General features: G+C 44.4%; 1 protein-coding gene across 1 annotated transcript in view; it reads right to left on the bottom strand.

Moving 5' to 3' along the window:
- Positions 1 to 17,211, bottom strand: part of pcm1 (pericentriolar material 1) — a 97,258-nt gene that overhangs the window by 38,140 nt on the left and 41,907 nt on the right. Inside the window, 6 exon segments of the mRNA XM_055635315.1 lie at positions 2,176 to 2,321; positions 3,030 to 3,225; positions 8,083 to 8,334; positions 10,768 to 10,958; positions 15,327 to 15,461; positions 16,344 to 16,473. Of these exon segments, the coding sequence (XP_055491290.1) occupies positions 2,176 to 2,321; positions 3,030 to 3,225; positions 8,083 to 8,334; positions 10,768 to 10,958; positions 15,327 to 15,461; positions 16,344 to 16,473 (1,050 nt within the window).

A 17,211-nucleotide genomic window follows, 5' to 3' on the forward strand; every position in this document is an offset into this window, starting at 1 on the left:
ACATAGTCCCACCATTTCAGGGCACCATAATGTTTGGGACACAGCAATGTCATGTAAATGAAAGTGGTCATGTTTAGTATTTTATTGCATATCATTTGCATGCAATGACTGCTTGAAGTCAGTGATTCATGGACATCACCAGTTGCTGGGTGTCTTCTCTGGTGATGCTCTGCCAGGCCTGCATTATGCTTGTTTTGGGGGCAAGTCCCCTTCAGTTTTCTCTTCAGCATATAAAAGGCATGCTCAATTGGGTTCAGATCAAATGATTGGCTTGGCCATTTTCTAGCTTTGAAAAACTCCTTTGTTGCTTTAGCAGTATGTTTGGAATCATTGTCTTGGGATCAATGAACCACCGGCCAATGAGCTTTAAGGCATTTGTTTGAACTTGAGCAGATAGGATTTGTCTATACACTTCAGAATTCATTATGCTACTACCATCAACAGTTCTATCATCAATGAAGATAAGTGCGCCAGTACCTTCAGCAACCATACATGCCCCGGCCATAACACCCCCACCACCGTGTTTCACATATGAGGTAGTATGCTTTGGATCTTGGGCAGTTCCTTCTCCCCTCCATACTTTATTCTTGCCATCACTCTGATGTAAGTTAATCTTCGTCTCATCTGTCCACAAGACCTTTTTCCAGAACTGTGGTTGCTCTTTTAAGTGCATCTTGGCAAACTGTAACCTGGCCATCCTATTTTTGCAGCTAACCAGTGGTTTGCATCTTGCAGTGTAGCCTCTGTATTTCTGTTCATGAAGTCTTCTGCGGACAGTGGTCATTGACAAATCCAAACCTGACCTGAAGAGTGTTTCTGATCTGTCAGACAGGTGTTTGGGTATTTTCTTTATTATCGAGAGAATTCTTCTGTCATCAGCTGTGGAGGTCTACCTTGGCCTGCCAGTCCCTTTGTGATTAGTAAGCTCACCAGTGCTCTCTTTCTTCTTAATGATGTTCCAAACCGTTGATTTTGTTAGCCTAATTTGGCTGATGTCTCTAACAATTTTATTCTTGTTTCTCAGTCTCATAATGGCTTATTTGACTTTCATTGGCTCAACTTTGATCCTCATGTCAATAAACGGCAAAAAAAAGTTTCCAAAGGTGATGGAAAGACTGGAGGAAAGACTAGGTACTGAGAGTTCTCTTATACCTGCATTAAGAAGGCAATTAAAAACACACCTGAGCAATTACAAACACCTGTGGAGCCACGTGTCCCAAACATTATGGTGCCCTTAAATGGGGGGACTATGTATAAACACAGCTGTAATTTCTACATGGTGAAACCAAAATGTATACAAATACCCTTTAATAAAATCTGACAATGTTCACTTTAGCCGCATGTGATTTTTTTTTTCTATTGCGAATCTCAAATTGTGGAGTGCAGAGGCAAATAAATAAATGACGGATCTTTGTCCCAAATATTATGGAGGGCACTGTATATATTATTATAAGCAAAGAAGCACAACAAAAAAAGTCTATAAATCTAAATATCTTTCAGCTTTAGGTAGTGCAAACTTTGAAATTGTATATAGTTCAATTACAGATCGGGATGGAGAAATGGCAGAAGGATTTTAATCCGAGCGACTGAGATGTTACACTTTGCGAGGTTGCTTGTACGAAGAAGGTATACAGTGAATGACTAGACTCTTAACAACACTGATGTACAGAGTCTTGTGGTCCAAATCCACAGCTCCCTGAAAGTTGTCTGGAAGCCTTCATCGGTTGCTGTATTAAGTATACGAGACCTGTTACAGAGTAATAAAACTTTGGTTGGGCCGCAGTTGGAGTATTATATGGTGTTCTGGTCCCCACTGCAGGAAGGATATGGAGGCTTTGAAAAAAGTGCAAAAGAGATTTACCAGATCGCTGCCTAAATTAGAGGGTACTAGCTAAAAGGAGAGACTTGGACAAACTTAGTCAGTTTTCTTTGGAGCATCGGTGATTGAGGGGAGACCTGATTGAAGCACATACAATTATGAGAGGCATAGATAAGGTATTCAGTCATAACCCTTTCCCCAGGGTGGAAATGTCAAAGACTAGAGGGCATATCTTAAAGGTGAACGGGTGAACAGCTCATTTATTAAGCAGAATTGTTTTAACATAAATTACGAGCATATTAACTGCATATTCTAATATGCCTCATTATAAATAAATCAATCATGTTGAACATCACCTTTGCACATGGTTCTGTTGCCAAGCCAACTGTGAGTAACACTGATTTAATTGCTGCATGATGACATGAACTTGTGGTGATCCAACATTGCTAGGCATTACACTATAAGGGCCAGTGAGAAATGTCTGCAGAAGGTAAGAAAGTGCCTGGACGGAAATAAAAATATTACTTAGTGACACAAAACAGCACATGTCGTCCTTCAATCATGCATATAACTTTTTTTTTAAATCTCTCAAATATCAGTCGGAAAAGCAATCAACTTCTTAGACATTAGTGTCACATTCCGGTGGACTGAAAGTTTGCTCTCCATTCAGGACACAAATGACTCAAATCTTGGCTTCATCATTCCCTTGATTAAATTTATCATAATTATTTTGCTCGACTAATGGCCCTTCCTACAAATCTCCGTATTACTTTTCATCCTTGATTGTATTTAAGTATAGTATTTTTTTATCTGCTTGGATAGCATGAAAAACAAAGCTTTACACTGTATCGCAGTATACATGACAATAATAAACGCAAATCTATATATTTCAAATGCTTGGTGCTTAGGAACGTCCTGCAATGCTTTGCTGCTGTACAGATATCCCTTATTTGGATCCTCTCTCTAAAATATATTGTAGTATATAGTGTAGAAATGAAGCACGAGTTATCTAATTGCGCATTCTACAAACGTGTGCTACCATCCGGCAGTTTACTAAAATTTAATTATTTTTCCCCGATTCTGAACTATTAAAAATATTAATTCTCTCATCTCCCAAGTCCCCAAATGATATTTTAAACCCACTGACAAGTTGGTAGATGCGTCTATCTCGACTCATGGATAAACATGATCTGACAGAAAGATTTCTTACTTGCTGGTCCTGCATCAGGCTCTGACACATATTTGTACTGAACTCTAACTGCCTGGTTAGTTGATTAACTTGTTCTTGCCAGTGTTCCCTTTCTTCCACATAGGAGAGATCAGCTGCCCAGCGTATATTTTCCTGTCGGCGCACGCCAACATTCTGTTGTTTGCTTTTTGCAGAAGATCTTTGTTTACCCCTCCATCTACAGAAACAATCCAATTAGACAATAGGCAATAGGTGCAGGAGTAAAATCATGTTGCAAAAAGGTCAGTCTACAGTCTAGAAACGTAACACTTGAAAACGTATATGTCAAAATCAACTGTCTTTACAACATTAAAATAGTGACTACAAAAGTGCTCCACTGAATACAAAGTGTTTTAGAACCGAGAAGAGATTGAGAAAAAGAAAAACCTTCCATTATTTACTTTTTAAAAATACGTTATTCATGGACAGTGTTCAGTGCCACACCATTCCATTTGCTAACAAACAGAAGTCCAATTTTAAGAATTTAGTGTTCTTTAGCTTTGTTTTATGTGGGGGGCTGAGGTCAGCGTGGTGCCCCCATCCGGGATGGACACGTAAGCGGGGGCCCTTGTTGACTGCTGTGAATGGCAGTCCCATACGGACGCTTGCCATTTTTCCTGGCCATTTTTCCGGGTGCAATCTCTATTGGTGGATGTGAGGGGACAGCGCCTTGTCCATGCTTCGACGCTCGAAGCAATCTCTTTGCGCCCTGCTGCATCTGTTGTGCCAGTTCGCAACCCGGTGGCGGCGGTGGACAATATCTACGCACAATATCCTGACCCCTCAGTTTGCCTTGATCAACCTGAAGCATGGGGTCCAGCATCACATTCTCACTTCGGGACCACCGCTTCACGCCGGCTTGCGAAGGCAGTTTCAAAAGATGGAATCAATGGGAATAGTTTGGCGATCAAACAGCCCATGGGGTTCCCCTTTGCACATGATGCCCAAGGTTTCCGGTGGCTGGTTGCCTTGTGGCGACTACTGCCGCCTGAATGACGCCACAATTGCAGACCGGTACCCCGTCCCACACATTCAGGACTTCTCTGCCCATCTGGCTGGAGCTAAATTCTTCTCCAATAACGACCTGGTCAAGGGGTACAATCAGATCCCCGTGCGACCGGAGGATGTGCCCAAGCCCACTATCATCACCCACTTCGGGCTCTTCGAATTTGTGCGTATGTCCTTCAACCTTAAGAGCGCCGCACTGGCATTCCAACGCCTGATGGACACTGTGGGGCGGGGGCTCGATTTTATCTTCATTTATCTGGACGACATCCTGGTGGCGAGTCGTTCGTGGCAGGAACATTGCGCCCACCTCCGGTTGTTGTGCTAGTGCCTGAGCAAGTTCGGGTTGGTATTAAACCCGGATAAGTGCCAGTTCGGCGTTCGGACCATCGACTTCTTGAGCCATTGTGTGACACAGCACGGTGCGGTGCCTCTACCAGGCAGGGTGAAGGTCATCCCCCATGTTTCCACAGTGAAAACTCTGCAGGAATCCGTTGGGATGAAAGTTTTACCACCAATTTGTGCCGGCGATGGCTAGAATACTGCGGCCTCTATTTCAACTGTTGTCGGGCAAGCTGCGGGACGTGCAATGGACCGATGTTGCCGTGGCGGCTTTCGAGGGGGCGAAAGAAGCGTTGGCTCGTGCGACGATGCTGGTACATCCGCGGGTCGATGCCCCCACTGCACTAACTGTGGATGCCTTGGACTCTGCGGTTGGTGGTGTGTTGGAAGTTTGTTGACGGTCACTGGTGGCTCTCTCGACATTTTCAGCCGCCAACACAACCCAGCGGAGCATAAATACAGCAAGTTCAACGGGAGCTGCTCACTTTATACCTGGCGGTTAGACATTTACGTTATTTCCTGGAGGGCCGGGACTTCGTTGCATTTACTGACCATAAGCCCCTCACTTTCGCCTTCGCCAAGGTGGCCGACCCTTGATCGGCTCGGCAGCAGCGCCACTCACCATTATCTCCGCCACATCGCCGGGAAAAGTAACCTGGTCGCGGACGCCTTATCCCGCCCGGCTGTTCTCGACGTGGCACCGGGAATATATTACTTCGCTTTGATGGCGTCGCAGCTAGCGGACGAGGAGATGGGGCATACTGAACTGCCATCACAGGACTGATGCTCGAGGACGTGCCTTTGGGTTCCGCCGGCATCACCGTCCCATATGAAGTCTCCACGAGGCAGCCGCGTCCTATTGTTCCGATGGCCTGTATGTCCTCGGATGTTCGACGCCATTCATAGTTTGGCCCAACCATCCATCCGGGCAACGGTGGCTGCAAAATTAGTTTGGCACGGATTGCGGAAGCATGTCGGTCATTGGGCCCAGACGTGCATTCCCCGACAAATATCGAAGGTTCAGCAGCACGTCCGAGCGCCTGTTCTAGACTTTGCGGTGCCTCGCCGACATGTCGACCACGTCCACGTGGATATCGTGCGGCCACTGCCTCCGTCCCGCGGCATTTCACACCTGCGTACGGTGGTGGGCCGTTTCACCCGGTGGCCATCCCGCTTGCCGACACCTCAGCCCTGTCCGGCGCACTTGCCCTGGTGGCCTATTGGGTTGCCCGTTTCAGGGTACCGCTGGACATCTTGTCCGACCGGGGTGCCCAATTCACGTCGAAGTTGTGGTCTGCAATGGCTCGCCTGTTGGGGGCTCAGCTCCACCCCTCGACGGTCTAGCACCCCCAGTCGAATGGGTGGGTGGAAGGTTTTCCACCACCAGCTTAAGGACGCTTTGAAGACTCACCTCACCGGTCCCAATTGGATGGACGAGTTGCTGTGGGTCCTGCCAGGGAACAGCACAGCCCCTAAGGAGGACTTGCAAACTTCATCGGCCGAGTTTGTTTATGGCGTTCCACTAACCATGCCCGGGGAGTTTATCCAAACTGCTGCCGGCCCCCAGGAGTCACCGTCTTCCATATTGGTCCGGCTGCGGGAGCGGGTTGGCGCCCAGTCTCCTGTCCCAACGTCTCGGCATGGTGTCGCTTCATCTCACGTGCCTCCGGCTCTTGCGGACTGTCAGTAGGTCTTCCTCCGCCGCGACGCCCACAGGTCACCCTTACAGCGCCCTTACGATGGTCCTATTTGGGTGCTATGGCACGGGCCCACGACTTTTGTATTGAACATGGAGGAGTCGGCAGGAGACCATGTTGGTGGCTCGCTTGAAGCCGGGCCATTGGGACCTGAGCGAGCCAATCCAGGTGGCCCAGCCTCGCCGTCGAGGGCGTCCGTTGTCTCGGGTCCCATCTAATTCGTCTTTACCGGAAAATAAACCTTTGCGTGGGGACGTACATACGAAGTCCGGCCGCCCTGATCGGCTGCCCACCGTTTTTGTGCCTCCGGTTCTGGGGGGGGGGTGGGGGTAATGTGGTGGCACCTGGTGGTGGGCCATGCACTATACATAACCTTCAGCTCTGGGGGGGGGGGTCACGTGCCCCGGTGACGAGAGGTAGGGGTCACGGTGCGGTCACGGGTGCCCCGGAGTAGTATTTAAGGTGTTAATCGCGTGCGCACGTGGTTGGTGAGTGAGAATTAGCGTAGCAATAAAGAATCGTATTTTCAGACAAACTTAGTGTCTGGCTCGTTCCTTAATGGACAGCTCCGCGTCCACTACATTGGGGTCAATATGAGACTGAGGATTCTCTCATGGATGGGGAAGGTGGTGAAAAACAGCGTGGGTGCACAGGTAGTTTAAGAGGTGACTCACCCCTTCTACAGGGCCTGTGTACTGTAAGGTTTCTCAAAATTAAGCCAAAAATGCTTCTTCTCCATATTGAATGGTCAGGTCATAGATTCTCAGGAGTCAAAATGGATGCTGCATTTCCTCAAAAAAGTAATGAGAGTATCCTTGTATCTAATACACACACTGCAGCACTCAAAGGTTTGCACACTTGAGGTTGTAGTGGGTTACTGTGTTCAGAAATGGGGACATAACCAAATCACTTATTTTACCTCGATCCTTTTAAGAAAGATTCCAGAGGCATGAATTGAGCAGGGATGGACTTTCTCTCAAATATACATTTATTGCTGTGGTCCTGTAACCAGAGTGTAATTTTCCGCTGAAAGAGAGCACCACACCACACCCTCTCCCAACCACAACTCCAAAGAATTAATGGTGGAAAAATTAATAATAATACTATTATCGCGAATTTTGCATATTCGCTAGCTCTTTTCATAAATAATAATTGTGGCCTTTACAGGTGGTCTATAATACTACATCCCACACATTAATCAAAATTCATGTCATCCTATTTGCATCAAGGGCAATATGGGGTGCTTTGTTCCCAGGAAGTTGTGAATGGAGCTCAGCAAACATCTACTCAATGCTAAACGATCCTTTGTTCAAACCCAATGACATAGACAAAGGTCATTTTCGAAGCAACTGTATGAGCCATGGATACTACCCCAAAAATCTGCCCTGATGATTTATATAAATGTGTGTCAGGTTTGGATTTCATCTAATGGAGGGCTTCCTCTTTTGGCGGAGATAATTGGTCAAATTTTCCCCCATACATTCTTCCTGAATAAAAGTGGAAAATCATCTATTTGGAAATTTCTCATGGAACATTTCGGTGTATTTTCTCTCCAACTGCATCATTTCAGATTTTATTAACAAAAGACCATGTTCTATCTGCCTACCTGCCCGCATTAACTCAGCAACCCAAGAAGTGAAGCAAAAATGGAGGAACTCAGCAGCATTGGTGAAAGGAAATGGGCAATCCATGTTTTGAATCAAACCCGTTGGACTAAACTAAGTAAATTAAAGCAGAGGAGAAATACCCAATATGAAGAGGTGGCCAGCAGAGCTGGGCAAGAGCTAGCAAGCAGTAGATAAATAGAGCTGAGGAGGGGTAGCAAATAGGGGGTGGGGACAGAAGGTTGGAGACGGTAACATAGGCTGGGAGGTGGTAGGTAGAGAACAAATAGCAGTTTTGTCTGCTACCCAGATTCTCTTAGTTATTTGCAGTGAAAATGTGTTTTCTTAATATATGCACTGGTTGAAGCATAGTCAACTATAACTAACCTGTTCTTGCTCTCTCTTGAATTGTGTATTCCTTGAATCTGGCTACGATTGGGATACATGGTATATGTTTCATGGGAACTTGTCTCAAGAACTTCCTCTGGTTGTGTAATCCCCTCAGATTGATAGTCATCATCGTCTTCATCAACTTCATTAGCAGCATCATTATGTAGCTCTTCATCATCCTCATCATCATCCTCCTCCTCCTCATAATCTAATACACCCTGGGTAGAACCACCCCATGTGGCCATCGTCCTGTAAATATTAATGGTCTCAAGATTAACTGGAGTTTAAATTATAACTTTGAAAATCTCAATTCAAAGCCAAATTAAAATTATGCAAGCAGACTACTTTCCTGCAATTTTCACAATTTATCCACAGATTCTGTACAAAGCATAAATGCTATTTTTTCTGAAACTTCAAGGTCTTCCGAGTTATTAGATGAAAGAATGGATAAATTCTGCAGCTCTTCTGCTTTAGGATTTGCTTCTGAACTAAACCAATAACTCAAGCAATAACGTCGTCACACAAGTTAAAATTGCTTTAAAATGCCCAAAAGATGTTAAATGAAGCATATTGATACATTTTTTTTTAAAGCACCAGGAATAAAACTTCACTTAGCCTGAGAACCTAGGTTGATTTAAAAAAAAAAAACTGATGCTCCTGAACACATCATCAGTGATGTAACCTGGGGTCATGGGGTGTTTCGGGTCTTTCAACATCAGACACCCTCACCCAGGCGACCCAGCCGTGGTTGATCAGACCGCGACTTGTGTTCAGGAGGCATTTGCTCCTTCCCATGGACCTCCTCTCCTGATCCAGAGCCATCTCAAGGCTTTCCCCACTGCCTCTGTGGTGTTCTTGATGGCTCTTCACCTCTCCATTCCGTTGATGCCCAGTGCGCTCAAGGCTTTGTAGATCAATTGCCCTGCAAAACCTCTGCAGCCAACCTCGATGGACATACACCTTGGCTTCCAGACCTGCTTGTGGCAGTCTATGACCAGCTCTTCGTACTTGGTCTTCTTCCTCTCGTGGGCCTCTTCCAGACAGTCCTCCCACTGGTTCCAACAAGACAATTTTTTTGGTCGCCTCTGAGACCAGGAGGATATCAGGCCTCAGGGTGGTTGTGGCAATGTGCTGTGGGAACTTCAGCAGTTTCACCAGGTCAACAGAAGGGGGCGTGGGGGAGGTGGGAGGGGGGGGGGGGGGGGTTATGGGAGGGGGTTGTGGAGGAGGGTTGAGGGGGTGCGGGGGGGTGTGTGGGCGGGAGTGGGTGTGTGGCGGCAGGGGGGGTTTGTGGGGGCTGGGGGTGGTGTGGTAACTTTGCTACCAATTAACATGTCTTCTACGCACCTTACTTGACAGCGCATTCATTGCCATCTCTTTGTTTACTGCTGTTTGAGCGGCTGCTTCCTGCTTTTAGCTCCAGATGAAGTAGAAGCCATTGTGTAAAGCCCATATCGCTATGTTTAAAGCCTATAGTGCTCCAGCTGGTAGCGCTATATTTAGATCCCACAATGCTCCAGCCGACAGCTCTTTGTTTAAATTTCTATGCGTTAAACTGACAGCGATCTGTTTAAAGCTGGAGCAGGGCAGGCAGCGACTCTGGAGAGAAGGAATGGGTGAAGTTTCTGGTCGAGACCCTTCTTCGGACTGAACTGAACTCCGTGTTTAAAATCCGTATTTAACAACACAAAATCGTACATCAGTATTCCTATCGCATTTTCGTACAAAATACAGAAAATCCGCACTTCTTGGCAGCTCTGTGTGTGGGCAGAGGGGGATTGAGGGGGGTAGGGATGTGTGGGTGAGGGGGGGGTTGTGTGGAGGGGAGAGGGGTGTGTGGGCGGGGGGGTAGTTGGGCGGGGAGAGGGGTGTGTGGGCAGGGGGGGGAAAAGTGAACTCGGAGAAAAGACGGGGGAAGAGCTGTGGGGAGAGGGGGTCATCACGGGGGAGATGGGGAGGAGCCAGTGAGGGGGACTAGAGGGCTAGTGGCTGGAATTGGCAGTGCGATGGGGACTCACAGCGGGCGCTGGTCGTTCTCCTCCACCGGGATCAGTCTCCGCATTCCGTATGGTGACATCGCCGACTCTGGGCTGGGTCTCCCACGCTGGGGTGGGCAGGGTCTCCGAGGCTGGGCTGCTTGGGGCGGGCTGCTTGGGGCTGGGCTGGGCTGCTCGGGTCCCTCCGAAAGTCCGGTTGGAAACCTCTGCCAGCCATCCTTAGCTCCAGTAAAGACGCGATGGTGCAGGAAGGCACGGACCGTCTCGGGGAGTGGCTGGTGAAGAGTCTAATCCACGCGGCGCTAACTGGCAGGAGAAGAGATCGATCTGCGCACACGCGGTTTTTAAGATTTTTAAACCTTGGTAACTTTTACGGCATTCAACTGATCGGAACGAAACTTGGTGCACTCACAGCACAAGAAACGGTGAGTGAACTGCCGAAAAATCGTAGAGCTATCGCAAACCGTTTTTTGCACAAATAGAAAGACCGCCAAACCGGAAGATAACAATATCAGTTAGAGTTATGTATAGATTAGCAAAACAGACAGTTTTGATGATATAGTTTGTCTTGCTGGTAACAACATTGGTTGTTCAGCAGAGATTATCCAATAATTAATAAATAATTATCAAACTAGAAGTAATGATCAAACAATCCATTGATTTTATAAAAATATCCTGATCCAACCTTTCAGTTCTGCTGAGATGCTGTGTGCCATGTGTCTCAGTCTCTTCACTTTTGACCGATGAATCTATAACAGAGTTGCTATCAGTCACTGTTTTTTGTCGTTGATGCTCAGCCATTAACGCTTCAAGCTGTTTTCTTCTCTGACGTAATTCTTCTCGCAGAATTTGGTGCCTACGCATCTCTGACCATAGCTAATTGTGATTGTAAAAAAAAATGCATGTGGTCACTCAATACAAGGCTACAATACTAATTCTGATCTTAAAAAAAATTAATTGATTTACATCACAATATAGCAATATCACAATATAGGATATCATAGAAACATAGAAAATAGGTGCAGGAGTAGGCCATTCGGCCCTTCGAGCCTGCACCGCCATTTAATATGATCATGGCTGATCATCCAACTCAGTATCCTGTCCCTACAATTTAGCATGCAAGAGTGACAGGCAACTTGAGAGACAAAGTGCAGTGAAGATTCAGCATATGAAATCCTGCGACAGCATGTCAGTCTTTATAAGAGGAAAGATTCCTTCACAGAAAGGATTATACATTTTTGAAATGCTTCATTCTGGACGCTTCGTCATTGAGTTAATTGAAAACAAAATCAATTGACTTTGGTGGAGACAAATGGCCTACTTCATACGTTCTTCTAATACATACCCCCTGATCCCTTTAGCCACAAGGGCCACAACTAACTCCCTATTAAATATAGCCAATGAACTGGCTATAGATGTGGCAGAGAATTCCAGAGATTCACCACTCTCTGTGTGAAAAATGTTTTTCTCATCTCGGTCCTAAAAGATTTCCCCCTTACCCTTAAACTGTGACCCCTTGTTCTGGACTTCCCCAACATCGGGAACAATCTTCCTGCATCTATCCTGTCCAACCTCTTAAGAATTTTGTAAGTTTCTATAAGATCCCCTCTCAATCTTCTAAATTCTAGCGAGTACAAGCTGAGTTATCCATCTTTCCTCTTATGAAAGTCCTGATATCCCAAGAATCAGTCTGGTGAACCTTCTCTGTACTCCCACTATGTCAAGAATGTCTTTCCTCAGATTAGAAGACCAAAACTCTACGCAATACTCCAGATGTGGTCTCACCAAGACCCTGTACAACTGCAGTAGACCTCCCTGCTCCTATATTCAAATCCTTTTGCTATGAATGCTAACATACCATTCGCTTTCTACACTGCCTGCTGCACCTGCATGCCTACTTTCAATGACTGGTGTACCATGACACCCAGGTCTCGTCGCATCTCCCCTTTTCCTAATCGGCCACCATTCAGATAATAGTCTACTTTCCTGTTTTTGCCACCAAAGTGGATAACCTCACATTTATCCACATTATACTGCATCTGCCGTATTTGCCCACTCACCCAGCCTATCCATGTCACCTTGCAGCCTCCTAGCATCCTCCTCACAGCTAACACTGCCCCCCAGCTTCGTGTGATCCGCAAACTTGGAGATGTTGCATTCAATTCCCTCGTCCAAATCATTAATATATATTGTAAATAGCTGGGGTCCCAGCAGTGAGCCTTGCAGTACCCCACTAGTCACTGCCTGCCATTCTGAAAAGGACCCGTTTACTCCTACTCTTTGCTTCCTGTCTGCCAACCAGTTCTCTATCCACATCAATACTGAACCCCCAATACCGTGTGCTTTAAGTTTGTATAGTAATCTCTTATGTGGGTCCTTGTCAAAAGCCTTCTGAAAGACCTTCGTCTCTCATTCAATATTCACTTTAGATATCAAGCAAAAGGTGAATTGAATGAAAATCCACCACTTTCAGCCACAGAAACATGTTTTACCCCACTATGTCCAAGCTCATATTCGTCAAGCTTGAAAATTCATATACCCCAAGGACCTAATTACATCCCAGAGAAGCAGCTATAGAGATAATTTATGCTCCCGTTGCCATCTTCCAAAAATTTTGAGATTCTGGATTAGTTTTAAACTTGACTAAACTTGATTAAAAGAAAGAAAAAGTAGCAGAAATGAACAATCCTTCAACTAAAATGATCAGTGCTCAAGACCCAACTATTCATCATCTACATCAATGATTTAGCTGATATGGAACATCATGTGGATATAATGATGACACAGACTTTGTGAGAACATGAACAAAATGATTGACTGGGAAACAAGGTGTGGAAAAATGGGAGTTTTAAAAAAAGATTGGCAAGTTTTGATTCTTTTGATTCTTAAAGGAATCTGGTGGTTTGTATACAAGTCCCTACAATTTAGCATGCAAGAGTGACAGGCAACTTGAGAGACAAAGTGCAGTGAAGATTCAGCATATGAAATCCTGCGACAGCATGTCAGTCTTTATAAGAGGAAAGATTCCTTCACAGAAAGGATTATAAATGCTTCATTTTTGGCCTACTTCATACGAAATGCTTCATGAAAAATCTCTGGACGCTTCGTCAACTTGAGTCAATGTTTCTTAAATACTATTCCGCTTTCATTTTAAAACTGACATTATCTCCGCAAAGTATTCAACTTTGATATCTAAAGTAAGATTTGAGATGGGCCTAAAATCTGTAACTTCATATGCACACTGCTACTTCATAACCTGTTTGCTTCAACATTTCATGCCACGGAAGCATTTCATGTGAAAGATGTCTCTCCCAGGAAAGAAACCAACTAATCTTCTTCAAAACCAACCACGTCTTGCATGGACTTCTCCAGTAATAAATATCAAAAGCAATTAACTGGACTAAATCCATGACGTTTCAAAAGGAAGCTGAAAACATTAGAGCCAGATTTTCAGTTTAGCTTTAGATGCATATCTCAAACACTTATTACATTGAGAGAAAAATAATCGCTTTCAAAACACACCATTAACAAAATTCCTACAGGGACAATCACATCCAAGTTTCGACTGAATGTATCTTACCTCACCTTTCACATAGTAATGACACATCCTTGCTGGTTTCAAAGAATCTAAAGTGTCGTGACTTGAAAATGTTCACTTATTTGCCACTTCAATGCTCAGCCTGCATCAATCTTCCAAAACCCAAAATCCAGTGAATTGCTGGGTTTCCTTGTGTGAACCTGATGTTTGCTGTTCAAACATCGTTTCCAAATAACGAAAACTTAGAAATGGAATTTTTCGGTCCTTGAGCATTCATGATTGACTGACCCGAGAGATGTCTAAACCTCCGGTCTATCCTCGATCATTGTAACAAATCCCCAATAAAAGAAAGGTGACAAAATTGCGCGGACCAATAATTTACAATTTAATTTACGATTTCGATCCCTTCACGTTCAAACACCCTCTGCTTCCCCGGCCACAGTGAGCCCTTCCCTCCCCTCTCCAGCTCCTCGCCCATTGCAAGATACACAATGTCGGAGCTAGTGACAGTCAAGACAACCAACGGGACACCAGGCCCACTGCCAACAATCCCAAGACCCACAGCCACAGCCCCAGCCCCGTGAAACTCCAGAGGATGCAGGGAAAGCAATTAATGGTGTGCAAGGTCCATGGTCTTGAGGTTGCGGATGAGGAAGCTGAAAACATTAGAGCCTGGGAACTGTGGGGTTTTTGCAGTTTAGCTTTAAGATGCAAATTCCCAGTCCATTCCACAGACGTCATTACATTGAGAGACACCGAAAGCACGGAGATCGCTTTCAAAAGCACACCATTAAACTCCAGAAAAACCCCGGGTTGCGGATACAGGGACTGTGGGCGAAGTCCACTTGTCGATGTAGCCAGCGGGTTTCGTTGGTCCTGAATGTACCCCCCTGGACTTCAGGACCACCAGACCGCTTTCGATGCGCCGCTACAGCGACAAGTGGCAGTGCCCACAGCCCGAGCCGCCCTTGGGACACCGACCCCCAGTTTCTGCAAACGGAGATCCCAAAGCCAGCAACAACTCTAGTGACCCCGCTCCAACTCCGGAGGAACCCGGGTTGCGGATGAGGGGGCGCAGCTCGGGCTGTGGGCGAACTGCCACTTGTCGCCGTAGCGGCCCATCGGGCAGCGGATCAGCCAGGGAGACACAGCGGCTTTTGAGAATGGTGGGCAATCACTTCCAAAGTTCTGCCCACACAGTCAGTACACCTCTCCTACACTTGTCTCCCGCACTAAGATCATCCAGAGAATGATCCCAGCCTAACCCTCCCTATTCTGCAAGAAAAAACTACATTGAAGCATAGTAACTGTAGGCGCAAACTGACTTGCCCGAGCACTTGCTGCGCCATTGAAATCTACGTAAAAATATTCCGAAAGTTCTGAATTACGAAAAGTGTCCGGTCCCAAGGCTTTCGGATAAAAGGTTGTGCACCTGTAATGGATTTTAAATGTTTACTTGATGCTTTCCGTAACCCCATCAACTTGAAATGTGCCTCAAAATTAACCAGTATTTGAACATTTTTACAGAAATTTTCTCATTTATCCTAGTTTGCTGTCGGTTTTCCTGTAAATATCTTGGGACGATTTATTGCCACAATGATATGAATTAAATTCAAATTGTTGTACTATTCCATTTAAAACAAGTCATAAAGATAATTTACTAATAATTATATATTTAAACACAAGTACAAATTTACAGCTATTACCTCATTATCAGGAGGTGGAGCTGCCACTGGATCAGGCAATACCTTTGCTGTTGCACCCTGGACACTAACCGCAGGAGTAGATGTAACAATGGGAACTTGAATTTTCGATAAATTTTTTGCACTTGATGTTGGCAACTGCACGTAAGCAAACATGATGTGCGATTACATAGAGGACTAAGCAAGTCTATAAACAGAATCTGTGGCACAGCAAACCATGCATTGAATACTTAAAGCCAAAAAAATGAGTGTGTTTATTTTCGTAAAGCATGAAATCTTGTAATATGATAGTGAGATAATGCATTGTGTTCAGTTTTGGTCATCCTGCTATAGGAAAGACGTCATTAAGCTGGAAAGAGTGCAGGGAAGATTTATGACAATGACAATGTTGCCAGAACTCGAGGACCCGAGTTGTTGAATGGATGGGCAGGCTAGGACTTGATTCTTTAGAGCACAGGAGGCTGAGGGTGATCTTATGGACGTGTATCAAATCATGACGCAAGTAAATAATGTGAATGCAAAAAGTATTTTTCCAAGAGTAAGGGAATCAAATGGGTATATGTTCGAGAGGAGAGCGGAAAGATTTAATAGGAACCCAAGGACAACCTTTTCACACAGATGATGGTGGGTATATGGAACGACATGCCAGACAGGTACTATAACAACAATTAAAAGACATTCGGACAGTAACATGACAGGAAAAATTGATGGATATGGGCCAAACGCAGGCAAATGGGACTAGTTTACACGGTGCATCTTGGTTAGCATGATGTGTTGGGTTTAAAAGCCTATTTCAACATTGTAGGATTATGAAAAATATACTAATAATTGATACCAAATAATTTGATTTAAATAACATATTCGTTTCATATGATACATTTTTAAAGTTTAACAACAAAATAAAGAACCATAAGCAGCACAAACATTATTCTGAAATTTCTTGTCTTACGTGTATTACAAAATATTTCCCCTATTCAAAATCAATGGAATCCCCCACCCCGCGCCCCCCCACCCCCCCACCTGTAAATGAGGGCATGATCTCTGCAGATGCTTAATCTTGTCCTGAATTTCAATCAAGCGCCTTCTTTCCTCTTGTAACTGCTTCAACTCATGTTGCTGTTGCTGAAATTTAGCTTCATAGAACTTGTCTCTATCAAAGAAATAAGCATTCAGAAAAAAATCTATTAGTACCACAATTTCCATGTGGAAACCTACCAGGCGAATATGCTAACATTAAGAAACTTACAAAACTACAACCAAGCCATATTACAGAAAACCAATATATGAAGACAAATGTTCTATACAAAAAAAATCTTGAATGAAACATTATTAGTTTGCTGGAGAAAGACAAACTTTTAGATATGTAAAAAGGATCATAGCAGATTTAAATGTTTGTTAAAGTATTAATCGTTCAATCCAACATGTTCTTGACAAAACAACATGTTTTGTTTTAAGGAGCAGCAAATTCATTTAATGACACGTCTCGATCTCAATATAAATTGTGCTGGCATAACCAATTTGGTTGCATTTTTTATGGCTTTGGAGTTTTAAAAAAAATGGAAGGTTAAATTTTCAATGCAAATAAAACTGATTTATTTTGACTTTTGATTCAAAATGTGTTATTCTTTGGACGCGATATTAAATGAAGAACACATACATAACTATCAGTATCTCTTGGAATCAGAAAGTATCCAGTGGTGAAATATTTCTGCCTTGCATTGACCTACTACAATTAATGCTGTCCTTTTAATAGGTTGTCAGTGCCAACCCAGAGACTTATTTTAGTTAAATGATGACAAAGAGAAACAACATAGAATAGCTACAACTTTGCATGTACATCTCCCACTTAAGCCATCAAATTACATTGCTATAAACAAAGCCTGATACA

Source organism: Leucoraja erinacea, chromosome 1 (genome assembly GCF_028641065.1).
Source record: "Leucoraja erinacea ecotype New England chromosome 1, Leri_hhj_1, whole genome shotgun sequence".
NCBI lineage: Eukaryota > Metazoa > Chordata > Chondrichthyes > Rajiformes > Rajidae > Leucoraja > Leucoraja erinaceus.